A 17,135-nucleotide genomic window follows, 5' to 3' on the forward strand; every position below is an offset into this window, starting at 1 on the left:
TCAGTCTTTGAGGTGTTAGCTCATACAACAACGGTCAAACGTACGGAGTAGTAAGCGCGACCAAAGTTTGCTTTCCTTCGGTCCTTCACTACCCGCCAGGAGCACACGCGACTGCAATCGGGGTTCCCACAATAAAAGGGGTCGGAAGGCGGAGATTCCAATATCATTATCGATGAGGATGTAAAGATAAGAAAGAAAACGAACAAGCGTAGGGAGATACACCCTGGCGGGCCTGTCAGAGAGAACAAAAGGTGGCGCGGGAGGAGGACACAGAGCCTGTACGGCGCTGCAGCTATAAGTAACTCGACGGGCTGTGCGAGCTTCGAAGTTCAACATGATCTGATACATTAGAAGACATCTATATAGACGGAGGATGTGACGATCGGATGGCAGACCGGACGCCACAAATGTTGCACACCCGATTAGGCATTGAGTGGAGTGGCGCGATGGAGTGGAGAGTGGAGGATGCGTGGAGAGTCGGAAAGCTGACTTTTTTGTGAGTATCGGCGCTCACCCTTTGCGAGCTGGTTCAAAGTCCGCCGTGCCGCGTCTCGCTTACTCCCGTTGCCGAGCTGCCGAGTGGCTGCAGGCCCGTCACTTGTGAGCACGCAAAACAAAATGCTGCGATGATGTGCATATTTACATACAAGATGGCTACACATAAAATCATCTAAAGTATGTTTCTTTCATTTGGTTGCGACAGAATTCTTTAATTTCAGCGTGAACGAGCTACACGACAGACCTTACCCTCATATCAAATCACTCGAGGAGAGCGCAAGAATTCCGTCGCAACCAAATGACGTTAATTGATGTAAAATAATATTCCAGATTTTATGAGATTTACTGGGGCGGCGTATCCTGAGTACTGTCCCTGGCCCTATGTTCGGACAATTCCGACAAGAAAAAATCTAGCTCCCGCATTTCGAGTCCTCTCGAGATGAAACTCAGCAGAACATATGCTCTCTACATTAGCTACATGTCCATACAAATTTATGCGAGAAATAATGCGAGGAAGGTAGTTGTTTGACGAGCGGGATCAATGTTCGGACAGCCGCGCCCGCCAAAGTGTCCGAACCGACCCCCTCCCCGTTCGACATCCCGCTGCCACAACTGCATCCAAACGACTGCGGATATCGTCTGTAGACCATTTAACATGATTTATGGGCCTTTGAACTGGGCGAAACAGTGCGGTATTGGGCGAGTTCTCGGACTGTCCGAACATCGCTGATAGTAAAACACGCGATGGTCTCGCACATAGGTGCCACCCAGCCAACTCGGTGAGTTTTCCGGTGGCCCGCGTCGAAATGACATGCGGCTTGCCCGGCAGCTTTCAAAGTCCGACAATTTGCAATGGACATCGCGCTTGGTGGGAACGCCGGTACTCACAATCCCACGAATAGCTCCGCCATCTTCCTGTCACATCCCTTGGGCCGCAGATCCTCTTACGCAGGTTTTTATTCGCCTTTGCACCATCCACATCCACAGGATGATCGCTGCTTCTGTGCTTCCTCGATGCTTTCTTCGGCTCGGACATAACTTCCCGAGGCGCAGATATTCGATGTCTACGATCCCTCCTTGGCTACGAGACAATTTCTCTCTGTGGCCCACCTTTCTAAACGAAGTGGAGCAGGTAGTTCTTTTGAGGGCTGCTCTACGGAAGCTCGACGACAATGAAAGCAGGACTATGCGTCGTCGGCGCCGGGACTATCTAGCTGCACATCAGGAAACAGCCCCACGATTGCCCAGTCTAGGCACTCCGATCACCAAAGTATTCCTTCCCGATGAGTACTACCAATTTGAGGAAGTGAGAGGGTTTGCCTCCCACATTACCGCGCTCTTCTACTGATATAAGACTATGTTACAAGGGGCACTTCGACGGGGTCATTAAAAGATACCGTGAAATACATGTCTCATCGTGGGGCGTGAATCAGCCAGAACCGCCTCTCGTGTCTGTGCTTGATCGTCTACATGGGCTTCATCCAAGCGGGAGTGCCACTCAAACCCATGTCCTTCACCTGGCATCTGACGGCGAAATCCTGCCCCATATCGATAATACAGAGGCCAGTGGCTCCTGGATCATGGGCGTTAGCTTAGGCGACGAACGGATCCTTCGCGTGGCGCCAGATGAGAAATACACTGCAACTGAGCCTTTCGAAATTGCATTACCGTCAGGTAGTGTGTATCTACAGAAGTCTGTAAAACCTACTGCTCTGCGAGATCACGACACTGACTTATTGAACTTAGAGATTCTGTGCGATATCGTAGCAAACATTCTATTTTGCCTGCTACAAACCGAAACCAAGATGGGACGAATACTCAACGATTGAGCGTAATGATCCGAGTGAGTTACGGGGTCTACCATTACTAGTAGATGTTCTGACTTTATCAGGATACAATTCCCGTGAAATCATAATGCGTCTAAAAAGGAGATGGCCTGACTATCTAGAAAGTGAGTGCAGTATTTCACCACTTCTACGCGCGAATACATAGATGAAGTATCTCGCTGATCAGCCAGTTCATCGCCAGATTCACTGCTACAGGAGTCATCGTGCTTAATGACCAGAAGTGTGCATAGAGACCGACAAGATATAGGTACTTGGGATGCCTAACACTGATTCAGCGTCACTTTGGATTCGAAGATTATTATTGTCTTACCTGGCGCACACGATTTCTTGCAATGCCGATAGGACTTCACTGTCACCGACGGTAAATTTGTCCAAGAAAGCCGATGAACCTTGATGGTCAGAGAATCCACCGGTGGCTGTATGAGTTCATGGAACCGAATTCCAGTTCAGAGCAAAAGGGCAAGACTCACGGATGGGTCCGCGGGGTTGAACACGATGAATCTGCCTGTACGCAACGACAACTAGTTCAGCTCGTTGTCGAATTTCGAAGTGTAGTGATGGCCGATGGCCTACCTCAATTCTCGATCATGCGAACTTGAGTCACATTTCACCAGAGACAGATCCCATAAGCCCACGATGAGAGTGGTCACCCGTATGTTTGTGGGTTGGAGCATCCTGGCTAGGCTACGAGCAGTCGCGAGGCGAGCCTGTTCGAGGGCCGAACTAAAGGGATGTGTATCGTCTATCTGATGATCAGTTTCTGGATGTGTTCCTGAGTAGGGCAGACCGTACCTTGACCACAGCAGGACAGTACCAGAATCCGACCTGACGATTCAGTGAGCATCTTCTTGTAGTCTTCAGCCATGATGATCGGTTCTGCGATGGCCCGAAAGCTGGCTCCACATACGGCCTCGCATTTACCTACGGGTACCGAATGAGCCAGAAGGAAATCTGCTGATTGCTGTGTGGCGCCTGGTGTGCCACACAGTATGAGCGATACTAGATGGAGGTCGTATTCGGAGCAGAAAGCCTGGATGGTTTCACGGACCCGGTTCCGCTGCGAAGCTGACCAAACATCCAATGACATGGGCGCCACGACTCCCCATGGTATCGTACGCGATCGTTCTTTGCGGTTATGCCAGATGTAGAGAAGCTGAAAACGACGTCAGAATCTGGTGGTGATAGGAGGATAAGACCGCTTACCGCGGCAACATCTGAAATGCCTTCGTCCTCCTGCCTCATTTCATTCGGGAAGAGGGCAAAGACGGTGTACCCCAATTCTGAGAATCGCAATGCTGCACTTCTACCCAGCCCTGAAGAACCATGCAAGGTCAGTAAAAGGAATGTCGAATCCAGCTGAAGGGGCGGTGGAGACAATGGCACCTTGATGAGCACCGAGTATGAGTATAGCACTTTCATGAGGCGGGTAGACGCCGCATGGTTGTACACGCAGCGCACCGCAACCTGTAGCGAAAATCCATGAAGTCACAGAATCCAGCCTGTCGCATAGAACCTTCATTGACTTGAGTGAAATACGGACGGTCCAGGTGAGGAGACGAGCGGAGAGTGTAGTGCAGCCGGCTAGAAGATCTCGCCACATGAGAGCCAGGATCCAGTTGATCTGTACCGGATATAGTAATGGCGAAGAACAGACAGTGCGAGCGAAGATACGCCTGAGTTTGCGTAGGAACATAGGGACAAATGTAGTTTTCGTTAATAAGGATCCGAGCTAGAATGACATACCTTTATATGACTTGAAAAATGAAGCGATTCCAAAGTGCTACAAGTCACGGATGTCTCAAATGGGTAAAAATCTTACTACTAGAAGCGGAGTGGGGAGCTCCTGTAACGAGCTTCAGACGGACAGGAGAGGACTCTGCTTTTGTTGCTTCAGTCGGCTGAGCACCCGAAAGAAGAGGCCTCAGAGGATGGTATGGGGAGTCCGGCAGCCAATCAGAATATGTCTCGGCTTCCACGATGCGGTGAACCACGGCGTCACTGTGCTCGGGTTCTGGCCCACGAACTCGTATACAAAAGAGAAAGAAAACAAGCCAAGCAAATCAACCATTTCAAGGCCCTGGACAGTGGATTGTCAGAACGTTGACTTGCGCTTTGACGGGATTTACAGAAGGTTGTGCCAGGAACTGGGATCAAAAGCGCTAGCGCGTAAAATTAAAGGTAGAGAAGCGGCTCGCAAAGCGCTGAGTTATTTGGCCGGATTGCCACTTTTGATTGTCGAGGGCGCTTTGAATAACCGGTTTATGAAGATCACGTAACGCTCATCTCTTGTCGGAGTCACGGGCGAGCAAGAAAACAGCTGAAGACCGTCATCGATCTACGAATCGCTCGATCGGGAGATGTGCCTCAGCCGACCTCACCTTAGTTCTCAAGCACGATACGGTCTCGATGTTTAGATACTGGGCACGAGAAATCGAAGCTGAACTGTCAATTCATAGTAAGTCGCGCTCAGGAGATTAAGCCCGGAAACCACCTTTCGATTAGCCAGAAGTGGCGTACAACTGCCTGACAACAAATAGATACCCGTCTGCCTAATGCCTAGACCATGCTCGACATAGCTCTATGCGCACAATGAAGGTGTACAGCGCGAGGGGGCGCAAGGCCACTCAACGCTAACTCGACACTTGACGTCATCCATTTCAGGCGAGGCGCGTCGCGTCGCGTCATGCCATCCTGAGAGACTAGAATGTTATTTTCAGAGACACACGGACGACAAGACAGAAACAGACCATACAAGAGTAAGATAGGCAAGCCGAAAAGCTGTTGACGATCCTCAATCAATACGATGCACAATGTCCGGAAAGTTCGTGATGATTCGAGGCGCAAAGTGGCGAGCGTTCGCAGTCCGCAGGCACGATGAATGGGCGTTCACCGAGCGGGGCTGAGCACGTCGATTCTAGGAGAGTTTGAGTTCGTGTACCAAAGCAAGCGGGATGGAAATAGACTTACGGTAGCGTCACTGTCTTCCCGCTTCCATCTATCTGAACAACAGCGACCTGTGTACCCTGTCCACGAATGTCAGTACACCTCGTGTGGCGGTGCGTCTCAATAAGTAGAATGGACGAACATCAGCTTGTACATTGGTACCCTTTACGACGCCCTTGACGGCGGTCCCATTCGCATCCCAAAAAAAGACACGACTGCCATTCTGCTCGAGCAAAGTCAATGACGTGCACATTGCCGAGCGAAAATTTTAGTTACTCACGGGGTAAGCGTTCATAGCCGAAATAGAAGGGCTTTGGTGAGTGGAATGGTTTGTGGGTGTGGATGTGCTCTCTTCTGTCAGTCCGAGTGTTGAGAGGTGAGGAACTTGACAACTGACGACGGACGAGCAGAGTCTTTATACCTGGCAAATTATTCCGACCCGAGGAGCTCTCGTTGAGTAAAGAGATCGAGTTCACGTCACACTCATAGAACCCCAAGTGAGCATCAGCAGGAAATTATAGAAGGACTGCATGGAGAGGGACGTCCAGATCTGTAGCGCCGAACTGGGGATGTTTTCATATCGTTCGATACACAGATCGCTCTCCGGAGTACAGCTCTACGGTAGCGAATGGTCCTGCGAGGGAGAGACCAGGCGATAATCGGCAGAATTAGGATGCGCAGGTCAGACTTTCCACGATTGCGAGGTGAAATATCGGGTCCGGTCTACAGAAGTCGAGACCTTTACAACGTGTGTGGGGAAGGAACCCAGCGAAAGTGATGGTATGTGAGGCCGAACTTGTCGAGTGGTCCCCTCCGGGAGGGCGTGATACTTCGCGAATTGGAAAAGCTGAGACAAGTTACCGGGTGTGTTTTTCGAGGATCGAAGGTATTAATCACGGCAGGCACGACGAAGGGGCGCAAACGTAATGAAGCAGTAAAGGGTAAACGTATGGTCCCTCGAGAGGCTGGTCCTAGAGAAAATACAAACGCACGCAGACACCACGCGTGCTAATTCCCGTCTGCATCGCACTCTGCGGGGACGGACTTCCACGCATGCTTTGAACGACGCGCGAGCTTGAGTGATATATCCGAGGACGTATCAGTTCGAGGAAGGCCTTCCCATGCGAGTTTGGAGAGCAGAACGGCGTGCAGATCAACACAGGCGAAACCGAAGTGCAGCGTTTTCACGCGCGGATGAGTTGAAGATGGGCCGAGGACGTCCAACACTGCTCTTCTTCCCACGATGAACGATGCAGCGGCTCGCCACGTGGCCACCGTCCTGGATCAAATGGCTTCCGCTTCGTCCGCCACGCTCGTTTGTTCAACCTACACCAGCATGCCACCCACTCAAGCTGCGCCTCCACCGTCTACGAAACCAGCTCCAGCGCGCCATGATATGTCTGTGATCCTCGTCACAGGCTCTTATGACCATGAAATACGCTTCTGGGAAGCTTGGAGTGGCATCTGTTCCAGAACAATCGCTCGCTCCGGCGAGATTGGTGTAAGGCCCAGTCTCCTCTGAACCTTTCCATCTCATATATACTTCCTAATCACCGTCTCTGGTCGCCGAACAGCAAGTTAATCGTCTAGCTATCTCCCCCGAGCAAGTTACTTCGGTATACTTACATCCTCCGCAAGCCAGTTGACCCCATTGCCCCTATTGCCTTTAGCAAACGCCTCTTAGCTGCAGCGATCCACAAGAAGGTCAACATATATGAGATCGCGAGTTCTTCCTCTACCCCAGTTCGTCGATCACCTCTTTCTACATCGGCTCACCGCACAATGCTGAACCCATACCGTAGCTGATCACATTTGATGGACACACCATGAATGTCACCTCCGTGTGCTTCCATAGTCAGGGCAAATGGCTTGTGACCGGTAGTGAGGATGGTACTATCAAAATATGGGATCTGCGGTTCGTCGATTACTGTATGGAAAACATGGCTAGCCATCTGACAAACTGATTAGGAGCACGCACCTTCATCGTAACTATAATAACGAAGCGCCCGGTTCGTCACCGTTCGCACATCGCCTCCCTCCGATACGAAGTCGAAATATCATCTTATCTATAAATGCTAGTGAATGATGTATGTGTGCATCCCAATCAAGGCGAGCTGATCTCCTGTGATCAAGCAGGCAGGATAAAGCAGTGGGACCTATCCGAAAATATCTGCACTCATGAACTGGTATGTCCAATTCTGCGTTTGTACATTGATTGATCGAACAGTTCTCTTACGACCTGGTTGACTTGGCTCTGGAACAGACTCCTGCCGGAGATGTTCCTATTCGCTCAGTGACACTGGCTTCGGATGGCACATGCTTGGTCGCAGGCAATAACAAGGTGGGGCTGACGAGATTGGCCTATTAGCTGTTGCTGAAAGAACCACATAGGGCAAATGCTATGTTTGGAAAATCAATGAAGAGAGCTCACAACTCCCTCGATTCCAAGCAGTCACGAAGTTTCAGGCGCACGCCAAGTACCTCACGAGATGTCTTCTTAGCCCAGACGTGAAGTACGTACCTCTGAGGTTCGATAGTTTCCACCTTCGCATGTTTTACTCTGGGTAGATTCCTTGCCACATGCTCGGCGGATACTACCGTCAAGATCTGGTCGATCTCCTCCAACTACGACTTCAAACTCGAAAAAGTCTTACAGGGACACCAAAGGTGGGTATGGGACTGCGCCTTCAGTGCCGATTCCGCATATCTTGTCACCGGTGAGCTCCTTGTCGATCATAAATCAACGTGGACTTCGCACTGACTTCGATGTTAGCTTCTTCGGATCACACTGCTCGACTGTGGGAGATGGCATCGGGAGACACGGTCAGACAATATAACGGGCACCACAAAGGTCTGGCCACATCCCTCATCTGTGCCTTACAATTATTGACTGAAAGTATGGATAGCGGCCGTATGTTGCGCTTTGCACGATGGCGCAGGCTAACCAGGCAGAGTGTCACGTTCTTTTGGTGCTCTCCCTGGCAGATGGTTGTACGTCGTTGATCACAATACACAGCCCTGATCATACCGCTCCTATGTGTGCTGATCTTGCGAGTCTGCGGAGCCTCCCTCAAATTTCGATCCGGGGCCTGCTTTCAGTTCCGAGGGGCGCATCCTGGTTCTTTTCGTCAAGTTCGGTGGAATACGAAGCATGTTCTCCAGGCGCCTCGAGATGAGGACCATGTTTCGTCCCCAACGAAGCTGCTTATTCTTGTCCGGGATAATGCATGCCCAGCCACAGTCTGATATTGGCCGTATCTGGGTTTTCGATACCTGATTAGCTCTACAAATGGACCGGACCTTGAACCCTATGACGCTGGCGAAAGCTCTGGGGCAGAGGTAACGACAGACGTCAAGCCAACGGCAGGCCCATAGGCTAGGTCCTTGGAGAGACGTTGTTCACTCGCATACGGCATGAGACATAGCTTCGGGTTTGTATACTTAGAACGTGTGTTCAAGATGGAAGGACGTAAGAAGACGTCTATGGCGTCGATTAATACGGAGTCACCGATGCTGAAGAAAAATCCTACCGCGGTAGAATGTTGTCCGCCCCAGTACTTAGACTCGCAGCCCTCATGTACTGCTCCCGTCTGACGTGCACGTTGAAGTCGTGGATCAGTGGAAAGAGGAGACGAGCAACGGCATAGTCTGATATGCATGTTGTGAGGCTAGACGTTCATGCAATGTGGAGGTTCGACTTTTCCGACAGGGAGAGTACCACGAAGGCGGAGCTCCTGTTCTGTGGCGATTAAGAGCGTCAAGGGACATAAACGTGGACGGAGAACTCTGCACGAAATTCCCATCTAATTGACTGGCAGATAACATGAACGTTCGGAGGCATAGATATCGGTTCGTGGTGTGGCCCCGAGGTGACAGTATCGGAGGGTGGCGGAAGGAGCTCAGCCCACGGCGAGCGCAAACATTAACGGGGCTACGACGATTGGCTGGACGGATGCGGGACGGGAATCCGGGGCTCCGGAGCGCGCGGCGCCAGGCTGGAGCTCGACGCTGCTGCTCCAGCTCTGACCTGACTCCGCCGACAAAGGTGGCAATTTTCATCTATCGACGGTGACGGGCCTGCTCTTTCTTTTACCTCCATCGTCCTCGCCAGCGAACAGCCCATCTCGTACACAATCTTCGTCGAAAACAGCTGCCTATTCTATGGCCCCTTCCCTCAATGATCTCCAACCTGATTGTTCTCTTCCTCTAGTCGAGGACATCGCTACCCAGTCCTCTCTCGACAGCTTCAACTCTGTCCAGCGCGATCCTGAGTCCTGGGCCGGTGCTCTTCCTGCTAGTCAAGGCCTCTATTCGAATGAGCTCGAGAAGGACTCTTGCGGTGTAGGCTTTATCTGTCACATCAAAGGTGCTCAGAGCCACAAAATCGTTTCCGATGCGAGACAGCTGCTCTGCGCGATGACCCACAGAGGGGCCACCGGTGCTGATAGTCGAGATGGAGATGGTGCAGGCGTCATGACCGGCATTCCTCACCAGTTCTTCAAGCGTGAGGCCGAGCGCGACCTTGGTCTCACTCTCCCCGAGCCCGGGGAATATGCTGTCGGCAATATCTTCTTCAAGCCCAACGATCCCATCCAACTTCAAAAGCAACAAGCTATCTTCTCTCGCGCTGCCAGTGATCTCGGTCTTCGAGTGCTCGGATGGCGTGAAGTTCCGACTGATGGCTCTATTCTCGGACCCGCGGCCAGTAGCAAGGAACCCGTTATCCTTCAACCTTTTGTCGTTCTTCGCTCCCACTACGGCGACGGCAATCAGAGTCAAGGTGGTGCGTTTGATGCCAAACGCCTTGAACGACAGCTCTATGTGCTTCGTAAGCACGCTACGCACAGCATGTTTGTGGATCTCGTTAATGTGCTTTTGTACGAATGTAACTCACCCTTCTATACTCTTGATCGTTCAAAGTACACTTGCCAAGGGCTTCTACATTTGCTCTCTGTCATCGAAGAACATCGTTTACAAGGGCCAGCTTTCGCCGCCTCAAGTTTACAACTACTATCATGATCTCAACCACGCCATGTACTACTCCCACTTCACTCTCGTCCATTCGCGCTTCTCGACGAACACTTTCCCCAGTTGGGACCGTGCACAGCCCATGCGGTGGGCCGCTCACAACGGTTTGTTGCGATCTCTAGTATTCGTAGTTTTCAATGATTAATATTATTCCAATCCTCAGGCGAAATCAACACGGTTCGCGGCAACAAGAACTGGATGCGTGCTCGTGAGGGCGTACTCACTTCCACCAACTTCGGCGAGGATCTCGACCTTCTATACCCCATCATCGAGGCTGGCGGTTCCGACTCTGCTGCCTTCGATAACGTTCTTGAGTTGCTGGTTGTGAATGGCGTGTTGACCTTACCCGAGGCGGTTATGATGCTTATTCCCGAGGCGTGGCAGGGTAATGAGCAGATGGAACCCGAGAAGAGGGCGTTCTACAACTGGGCTGCTTGTCTGCAGGAGCCTTGGGATGGGCCCGCTCTGTTCGCCTTCTCAGATGGGCGTTTCTGCGGAGCCAATCTTGATCGTAATGGCCTTCGCCCGTGCCGTTTCGTCGTCACGAACGAGGATATCATGGTTTGCGCCTCTGAGGTCGGAGCAGTCTTCATACCACCGGAGAAGGTCGTTCAGAAGGGTCGTCTGAAGCCTGGACGTATGCTACTCGTCGACACGATGGAGGGCCGAATTGTAGACGATAAGGAGTTGAAGCGGAATACGGCCAGGAAGCAGAACTTCGCATCTTGGATCGAGTCGAACATGCTCCTCGTTCCTAACATTGTCAAGCGCGTCATGCGTAGCCAGTCCATCGAGGCCCATCCTGACGACACATCTTTAAGCACCGACCCTCGACTTCTCGCTTTCGGGTTCACCGTTGAGCAGCTGAACCTCCTCTTCCTGCCTATGGTGACTGAGGGGAAAGAGGCACTCGGTTCCATGGGTAACGACGCTCCTCTGGCCGCCATGGCCACCCAACCTCGCATCATCTATGACTACTTCCGCCAATTATTCGCGCAGGTCACCAACCCGCCCATCGATCCGATTCGAGAGAGTATCGTCATGTCACTCGAGTCGTACGTGGGCCCGGAAGGCAATTTGCTCGAAATGCGCCCCGAGCAGTGCCATCGTATTCTTCTTCCTTCACCTATCATCACCATCGAGGAGATGAACGCCATGAAGAAAATCGAGTTCGCCTATTCTACTTGGGTCTCGCGTACCATCGATATCACGTTCCCGAAAGAAGAGGGCCTGCCGGGTTACAAGCTCGCTCTCGACCGCGTCTGCGCTGAGGCCACTGCCGCCATTGACGATGGGATCAAGGTCATCGTCCTCTCAGATCGAGCCATAGGTCCCTCGCGCGTTCCCCTTTCTGCGCTCGCCGCCTGCGGTGGCGTTCATCACCATCTTACCATGCAGAAGAAGCGCGCGAAAGTCGCCCTCATGGTCGAAACCGCTGAGGCTCGCGATGTTCATCATCTTTGTGTACTGGTTGGCTACGGTGCCGACGCTATCTGCCCTTGGCTTATCATGGAGACGGTTCACAAGGTTGCTCGGGAGGGACTGTGAGTCTTATGTTCATAATCGTTAGCCTCGTATTATATACTTATAGTGTGATACCGTTGTAGTTCCAAGGACAACAAGAGCGTCGAACAGCTCATGTCGAACTATCGCAAGTCAATCGACAACGGTATTTTGAAGGTCATGTCGAAGATGGGTATCTCAACTCTCCAGTCCTACAAGGGCGCCCAGATTTTCGAAGCACTTGGTCTTCACACCGAAGTCATCGACCGCTGCTTCATTGGGACCGCCAGTCGCATCGAGGGTGCTACTTTTGACCTTCTTGCCATGGACGCCTTCGAGCTCCACGAGCGAGGGTGGCCCTCTCGCGAAACCATCGTGCCGCCGGGCATGCCCGAATCCGGCGAATACCATTGGCGCGATGGTGGCGAGCCACACATCAACGACCCGACAGGAATCGCCAATCTACAGGACGCCGTGCACGAGAGAAACCAGAAGTCTTACGACGCATATGCCCAGAACGCAAATAACCAGGCGAAGGGTGTTCAGCTACGTGGCCTTCTCGATTTCCGCTTCGAGAACGCCGTCCCTATCCCCATCGACCAGGTCGAACCCTGGAACGAGATCGTCAGACGCTTCGTTACCGGTGCCATGTCCTACGGATCTATCTCGATGGAAGCCCATTCTACCCTCGCCATCGCTATGAACCGTCTCGGTGGGAAGTCTAACACCGGAGAAGGTGGAGAAGACGCGGAGAGATCCTCAGTCCTCACGAACGGAGACACCATGCGATCGGCTATCAAGCAAGTCGCCTCTGGTCGATTCGGTGTCACCTCCAACTACCTTGCCGATTCCGACGAGTTGCAAATCAAGATGGCTCAGGGCGCGAAACCTGGAGAGGGCGGTGAACTTCCTGGCCATAAGGTTTCTCTCTCCATCGCACGCACCCGTCATTCCACCGCTGGCGTGGGTCTCATCTCTCCTCCCCCGCACCACGACATCTACTCCATTGAGGATCTGAAGCAACTCATCTATGACCTTAAATGCTCCAATCCTCGCGCTCGCGTTTCTGTGAAGCTCGTCTCGGAGGTGGGTGTTGGCATCGTCGCCAGTGGTGTGGCAAAGGCGAAGGCGGATCATATCCTCATTTCTGGCCACGATGGTGGCACCGGTGCTTCTCGGTGGACAGGTATCAAGAACGCCGGTCTTCCCTGGGAACTTGGTTTGGCCGAGACGCATCAGACGCTCGTTTTGAATGATCTGCGTGGACGTGTGACTGTCCAAACAGACGGTCAGATTCGTACCGGACGCGATATCGCCGTTGCGTGTCTTCTCGGTGCGGAAGAGTGGGGTTTCGCCACCACGCCCCTCATCGCTATGGGTTGTATCATGATGAGGAAATGTCACCGTAAGAGTTTTTTTTCTTCTTTCCCATCGACCCTCAGATCTGATTCGCATCGCTATTTTTTTCACAGTCAATACGTGCCCTGTCGGTATCGCCACGCAGGACCCTCAACTTCGTGCGAAGTTCGCTGGCCAGCCCGAGCACGTTATCAACTTCTTCTACTACCTCGCGGAAGAACTTCGTGGTTACATGGCGAAGTTGGGTTTCCGTACGATCAACGAGATGGTTGGAAGGGCCGACATGCTCAAGGTCGACGAGAAACTGCGTACTCCGAAGACCGCTCATCTCGACCTATCAGCTATTCTCAAGCCTGCCTGGCAAATGCGTCCCGGTGCACCGACCTACCGTGTTCGGCAACAGGACCACAAGCTCTACATCCGTCTCGACAACAAGTTCATCGACGAATCCGAGCCCGCTCTCACCAAGGGTCTTCCCGTCCACATCGAGTGCGATGTCACCAACACCGATCGTGCCCTGGGGACTACTTTGTCGTACCGGGTGTCGAAGCTCTATGGCGAAGAAGGTCTACCACGCGACACCATTCATATCAGCATGAAGGGATCCGCAGGTCAATCATGCGGCGCCTTCCTCGCTCCTGGAATCACCATCGAACTCGAGGGTGACGCCAACGACTATGTCGGAAAAGGTCTTTCAGGAGGTCGCTTAGTAGTATACCCTCCCCACCAGTCTACGTTCAAGGCCGAGGAGAACGTCATCATCGGAAACGTCTGCCTGTATGGAGCGACCTCCGGCGAGGCCTTCATCCGCGGTATCGCCGCCGAGCGGTTCGCCGTGCGTAATTCTGGAGCGAACGCGGTCGTCGAAGGAACAGGAGACCACGGCTGCGAGTACATGACGGGAGGTCGTGTCGTCGTTCTCGGTACTACCGGCCGAAACTTCGCCGCAGGAATGAGCGGTGGTATCGCCTATGTCCTGGACACGGCGCACACATTCGCCTCGAAGGTGAATATGGAGATGGTCGAACTCGGAAAGGTCACGGAGCCTCGAGAGATCGCGGAGCTTCGTAGTCTCATCGAAGATCATCGCCACTACACTGGGTCTGAGGTCGCTGACCGGGTCCTTCGTGACTTCCACCATCTCCTGCCTCTGTTCGTTCGTGTTATGCCAGGTGACTACAAACGCGTCTTGGAGGAGCAGGCTGCGAAGGCGAAGGAGGATCGACTCCGTCACAGCGTCATCGATCTCGTGCCGTCTCGCACCGCCAGCCAGGTCGACTTGGCGTCGGAGGGCTTGGAGGACATCCTCCTTCCGAAGGAGCCTCAGTCTCATGTTACTTCCGTGCACGCAACTTCCAAACGCCACGAACCGTCTGTTGTCGATCTCGAGGATTCCATGGTGGATGACGCCTCTACCAAACAACGCTTGCACAAGCTGGACAAGACCCGAGGCTTCATGAAGTACAAACGACTCGGCGAGGCTTACCGCCCTCCTCGTAAACGTACGAAGGACTGGAAGGAAATCTCCACCCGTTTGACGGAGAGCGAGCTCAAGTACCAGTCTGCTCGTTGCATGGACTGCGGTGTTCCTTTCTGTCAGTCTGATTCGGGTTGCCCTATCTCTAACGTTATACCGAAATGGAACGACCTCGTCTTCAAGGGTCAGTGGCAAGATGCGCTGAACCGCTTGCTCTTGACGAACAACTTCCCGGAGTTCACCGGTAGGGTGTGCCCTGCGCCCTGTGAGGGTGCATGCGTCCTCGGTATCAATGAGCAGCCAGTGGGGATCAAGAGTATTGAATGCGCCATTATCGACAAGGTTCGTTTTTTTTCTTCGCCACTTTTTACGTGCGTACCTCTAACCGAACGATTTGTCTCACCTAGGGCTTCGAAATGGGGTGGATGAGCCCCAACCCTCCCTCCTTCAGCACTGGGAAGAGGGTAGCAATCGTCGGATCGGGTCCGTCTGGTCTCGCATGCGCAGACCAATTGAACAAAGCAGGCCACAAAGTCACTGTGTACGACCGCAATGATCGCATGGGAGGTCTCCTCATGTACGGCATCCCGAAGTACGTCCTTTCTTCCCGGATCCTATTGCATCCTTTGCGACCGCTCAAAAAATTTCTGCTTTCCACAGCATGAAACTTGACAAAGCTGTTGTCCAACGTCGTCTGGATCTCATGGCTGCCGAAGGAGTGGTTCGTTATTTTAAGGTTCATAGCTTGCATATGGTCGATCTGCTAATACCTCCTCTTGGGTTTATTCTTCGTGGATAGACGTTCGTTCCTAACACGCACGTTGGTGTTGACGTTGACGTTGAGGACATTCGGGCTGAGCATGACGCAGTCGTTATCTGCACTGGTGCGACATGGCCTCGCGACCTGAGAATTCCTGGACGCGATGCGGATGGTATCCACTTCGCCATGGAGTTCTTACAGGTACGTTCTGTTTTTCATTTCGCTTTGCTCTCATCGATTCGCAGTTCTGTCACTTCTCCCGGGAATCGATTGGGCTGAATGAAAACTCTCTACTTTATTTATTTTTAGCTGAACACTGCATCGCTTCTTGACTCTGGACTGGATGACGGAAGATACATCAACGCGAAGGGCAAGGATGTCATCGTCATTGGTGGTGGTGACACTGGAAATGATTGTATCGGTACTTCCATGCGTCACGGAGCTAAGTCGGTCACCAACTTCGAGTTGCTTCCAAAACCGCCTGTGTCACGCGGCAGGGATAATCCATGGCCACAGTGGCCGAGGTAAGCGTATTTTACCCACCCCTTGTGGGACATCTACTTAAATCAGTGCTTTCCCTTCGTCTCTAATGTGTAGAATCTTCCGCACGGATTATGGCCATACTGAAGTCGCAGCTCATTTCGGAAACGGTAAGCCGTTTCGCATTCCCGTCGATCCTGTGCGGACAATATACTCATCTCGCCCTATTTTAGACCCTCGTGAATACTGCATTTCCACGAAGGAGTTCGTCCTTGAGGACGGCAAGCTCAAGGGCTTGAATACCGGTACATACCGTTCACTCTTCAGCCCGTGAACTCGCACTGACACGTAACTTTCCCTTGCTTCTGTTAGTCCGTGTCGAATGGACCAAGGACAGCGGTGGCCGGTGGAAGATGGAGGAAGTTCCAGGTTCCGAGAAATTCTTCCCCGCGCAACTTGTCTTCCTCGCCCTCGGTTTCTTGGGTCCGCAGGCCGAGGTTATCAAGGCCCTAGGTATCAAGCAAGACGCTAGGTCAAACATCGAAACGCCACACAAGAGTTACTCAACCAATATTGATGGCGTTTTCGCCGCCGGCGATTGTCGTCGCGGACAGTCGCTTATTGTCTGGGGTATCAAGTGAGTTACCGGCGGCCTTTGTCTCCCGTAAACTGGCGTTGAATATGTCTCGTTTTTGCAGTGAGGGTCGTGGCGCCGCCGCTCAGGTCGATGCATGGCTCATGTCCAATACCAGACTTCCGGTTGCTGGCGGCATCAAGACGAGGGTGAGTGGAAACTATCTTCCGTCACCACTTTTACAAAGCACTGACAGGCTTCCTGTGCTCTTTAGTCCTTCGTTCCTCCTCCTAGCAAGCTCTCCGGTGTTGTGCAAGCCTGAAAGCTTCCTATGCTTTCGGCAACGAAACTATCTGTATCAATATTCCGCGTACAAATTGTTTGGGTTTTAGGTTGGTTTTGCTGCTGTTGTTGCCACTGGCTAATGTTGTATCGTGATATGTTGTTTGTATCTCGACGTCTTTGGGATTATGGAATTGTGACGATGAAAGAAACAGGCATAGGAAGAAAACCAGGTTTCCATCCTTGTATTCATACGATAACGTCGCTCCCCATACTCGCATTTCTCCATTGTGTTCACTACGAATCTATCTCTCTTCTTACTTCTCTCTCCTTATTGCTTCTCTCCGCGATGTATCTCATGCATATAGTAATGACATTCAACTG

The 17,135-nt window shown here is 52.2% G+C and overlaps 5 protein-coding genes across 5 annotated transcripts; 3 read left to right on the forward strand and 2 right to left on the reverse strand.

Annotated features, from left to right (window-relative positions):
* Positions 1-1,558: 1,558 nt before the first annotated feature.
* On the forward strand, positions 1,559-2,368 carry STEHIDRAFT_50297 (uncharacterized protein; the record flags this gene model as incomplete). The annotated part of the gene is made up of 3 exons (XM_007300311.1): positions 1,559-1,804; positions 1,866-2,191; positions 2,245-2,368. The coding sequence occupies 3 exons, from the start codon at positions 1,559-1,561 to the stop codon at positions 2,366-2,368; spliced, it is 696 nt and encodes a 231-aa protein (XP_007300373.1).
* Positions 2,344-3,869, reverse strand: STEHIDRAFT_166426 (uncharacterized protein). Its single transcript, XM_007301121.1, has 8 exons — positions 3,729-3,869; positions 3,549-3,658; positions 3,253-3,498; positions 3,138-3,170; positions 2,919-3,091; positions 2,816-2,850; positions 2,656-2,734; positions 2,344-2,605 (listed from the first exon to the last, which is right to left on the reverse strand). The coding sequence occupies exons 1-8, from the start codon at positions 3,862-3,864 to the stop codon at positions 2,473-2,475; spliced, it is 945 nt and encodes a 314-aa protein (XP_007301183.1). The 5' UTR covers positions 3,865-3,869; the 3' UTR covers positions 2,344-2,472.
* Positions 3,870-5,231: 1,362 nt separating this feature from the next.
* On the reverse strand, positions 5,232-5,583 carry STEHIDRAFT_154022 (uncharacterized protein; the record flags this gene model as incomplete). The annotated part of the gene is made up of 4 exons (XM_007301122.1): positions 5,232-5,259; positions 5,313-5,368; positions 5,431-5,511; positions 5,569-5,583. The coding sequence occupies 4 exons, from the start codon at positions 5,581-5,583 to the stop codon at positions 5,232-5,234; spliced, it is 180 nt and encodes a 59-aa protein (XP_007301184.1).
* A 1,047-nt stretch (positions 5,584-6,630) lies between these two features.
* Positions 6,631-8,319, forward strand: STEHIDRAFT_119232 (WD40 repeat-like protein). Its single transcript, XM_007301123.1, has 11 exons — positions 6,631-6,789; positions 6,863-6,891; positions 6,959-7,031; positions 7,091-7,203; positions 7,257-7,297; positions 7,368-7,474; positions 7,552-7,629; positions 7,680-7,801; positions 7,857-8,005; positions 8,062-8,139; positions 8,195-8,319. Exons 1-11 carry the CDS (start codon positions 6,685-6,687, stop codon positions 8,230-8,232), a joined length of 933 nt encoding a protein of 310 aa, XP_007301185.1. The 5' UTR covers positions 6,631-6,684; the 3' UTR covers positions 8,233-8,319.
* A 1,016-nt stretch (positions 8,320-9,335) lies between these two features.
* Positions 9,336-17,133, forward strand: STEHIDRAFT_74778 (NADPH-dependent glutamate synthase). The gene is made up of 14 exons (XM_007300549.1): positions 9,336-10,138; positions 10,209-10,420; positions 10,480-11,860; positions 11,924-13,224; positions 13,292-14,997; positions 15,063-15,247; positions 15,316-15,376; positions 15,455-15,616; positions 15,725-15,939; positions 16,013-16,065; positions 16,129-16,200; positions 16,268-16,532; positions 16,594-16,678; positions 16,744-17,133. Exons 1-14 carry the CDS (start codon positions 9,450-9,452, stop codon positions 16,789-16,791), a joined length of 6,435 nt encoding a protein of 2,144 aa, XP_007300611.1. The 5' UTR covers positions 9,336-9,449; the 3' UTR covers positions 16,792-17,133.
* Positions 17,134-17,135: the final 2 nt, after the last annotated feature.

This window comes from Stereum hirsutum, assembly GCF_000264905.1.
Source record: "Stereum hirsutum FP-91666 SS1 unplaced genomic scaffold STEHIscaffold_3, whole genome shotgun sequence".
NCBI classification, from domain to species: Eukaryota; Fungi; Basidiomycota; class Agaricomycetes; order Russulales; family Stereaceae; genus Stereum; species Stereum hirsutum.